Here is a 2,615-nt window from a genome sequence, read left to right as displayed (position 1 = left end):
ATTAATTTTAAAATTAAAAAAAATTTTTTTTTTTTTTTTTTTTTTTTTTTTTTTTTTATACATATATGTATATATTATTTTTTCGGAAAACTTTTTTTTTATTATTAATAGTTAGAAGTTATTCAATTTACAGATTAGAAAAGGAATAATTCAATAAAATATTATTGTAATAACAAAATAGAATGTATTACATTTTGCTTAAAATAGTATTCTCCCAATATTTTTTTTTATTCTTGTAACGTTTTATTCTTTTTTAAATCATATATTTTTAATTGCTTTTATTATTTTTTTAAACATTTATATTCATTTTTTAATTTATAAAATTCTTTCTGATAACTTTTTTTTTTTTAATTTTTATCATACTATTTAAATATTCAAAAATTAAAAAATTTATGTTAATAGAATATGTATTATTTTACTTTTATAAATTGTTTTTTGTATATATATTCTTTTTTAGTTAAAAAAAAAGAAAATAAAGTAATAAAATATACATGAGAATAACCTTAATAATAATTAAAATGAGCAATATAAATATAAAATAAAATTAAATAAATATTTATAATAATATAAAATATAAAAAAAATAGTATATATATTTACACATATGCCAAAGCAAACTAAGCAAATATCATAAATTATATTAAGAGAATAATTAAAAAAAAAAAAAATATATTTAAATATAAGATTAATTTTTTATACAAATAAATAGATATATGTTGAAAAAAATATTTTATATAATTATTGATTTATGTATTATGAAAAGTATAATAAAGACATTATTTTTATTTTTATTTTTAACAACATTATCAATCTATTTTATATAGATAAAATTCATGCGTTAATTATTTCGTTGCTAAAATATTAAGAAAATCTCATATTGTCATAGCATAAAAATTATTAATTAATATTTAAGAAATGGTACTATTAAAGTTTTTATTTTGACAAAATATTTACACGAACGTTTTTTTTTTTTTTTTTTTATTTATATTTTTATAATCAAATAAAAATTTTAATTAATATTAACAAATTATCGTCCTACTAATTATTAACAATAAATAAAAATCTTTTCATAATTATTTTTAAATTAAAAAAAAAAAAAAAAAAAAAAAAAAAAGTAAACAACAAACAAGAAATTAATGTACATATATATTTTTACTTAAGTATGAATGGTATATGTTAATTCTTTTTGCAAGAAATTATATATTTCATCTAATTTTATATTTTACTTAAATATTAAAATAAGTTTTGAAAGACGAAATTAAAAATATTGACTTCATTATTAAAAATATTTTATGTAACGAATTTGTAAAAAAATTATTTTATTTTTCAAAATAACTTAAAAAATTAAAAGAGTGAAATATAGATCGTTTATTTAATTTTATGTAAATTAAAGAACAAATAAAAAATATCATTAATTAGATTTAATAAAAAAAAAAAAATATAACATTTTTTTTTTTTAATAAATAAAATTATTTGCAAATATATATATATATTTATAATTTTCAAAATTAAAATGGAAGAAAAATTATGTGAATATCATTTTTTTAATAAATATATTAAGATGGTTATACCTGATAATTATTTGGACGTATCAAAATTTAGATTGATACCTGATAATCAAGAAGTATATGTTCATAAATTTGATAATAAATGTATAATTATTGAAATTTTATGTTATCAAAATATAGATGATAATGAAAAAGGGAGTTTTTATTTTTATGATTTAGCTAAAGAAAATGATAGTATAGAAAATATTATAATAATGAATAATAGTACCATACCTCATTCACAAAAGAACTATTTTTTAGTAGTTGGAAAACAAAAGGTAAAAAAACAAGATTCACAGGTATATGAAAACATTTTACTTTACATATGCATATTCCCTTTTAAAGAATATAATGCTGATATTTTAATAACATGGAATATACCAAAGGAAGATTTAAACATCCAACCAGAATTAAATATATTTAATGAAATGATACAATCATTTAGAATACTTGATTATGGTTTATTTGTTTAAATGTAACCAAATGTGTATAAGCATATTTAAAAATCAAGTGTCTTCTATTATTGTTAATCAACATATAAACTTATTATTTTATTATTTATTTCCAAAGTTTATTCAATTATTTATTTTTCATTTAATTTCCTTAACATTCATGAAAAAGCTATTTCATGTAAGGTGAAAATTTTATTTTTAAGTTACTAGCTTTAAATATAAAAAAAATTTGAATGATATTTTTTATAAATATATGAAAAATTTCCAATATACAATTTGTTTTATTTTTTTATTTTTTTTTTAAAAAAGGAAATAAATTTTTTATTTTAATTAATTTTCAAAAAGTGTTCTCATTATATTAAATTTAAATATTTTCAATGGACTATTTAATAATATGTAATTTTTTTTTTTTTTTTTTTTTTTTCTTTTTACGTTTAAGTTAAAAAAAAAAATCTAATTTTGAAAAAAAAAAAAAAATTTGTTTAAAATTTATTTAATGCAGAACAGCTTTTAGATATAATTTTTTACTATTACACATAAAAAATTTATATAATTTTTATATATTTTTATTTTATATTTTTTGTACTAAATTATTCAAATACTTTAAAATATGTATC

General features: G+C 14.0%; 1 protein-coding gene across 1 annotated transcript; it reads left to right on the top strand.

The window, feature by feature from the left end:
• Positions 1–1,512: 1,512 nt before the first annotated feature.
• Positions 1,513–2,019, top strand: PGAL8A_00257300 (nuclear import protein MOG1, putative; the record flags this gene model as incomplete). The annotated part of the gene is made up of 1 exon (XM_028671317.1): positions 1,513–2,019. The coding sequence occupies one exon, from the start codon at positions 1,513–1,515 to the stop codon at positions 2,017–2,019; it is 507 nt and encodes a 168-aa protein (XP_028527981.1).
• Positions 2,020–2,615: the final 596 nt, after the last annotated feature.

This window comes from Plasmodium gallinaceum (genome assembly GCF_900005855.1).
Source record: "Plasmodium gallinaceum strain 8A genome assembly, contig: PGAL8A_v1_76, whole genome shotgun sequence".
NCBI classification, from domain to species: Eukaryota; Apicomplexa; class Aconoidasida; order Haemosporida; family Plasmodiidae; genus Plasmodium; species Plasmodium gallinaceum.
This window is presented reverse-complemented; position numbering and strand designations above follow the sequence as displayed.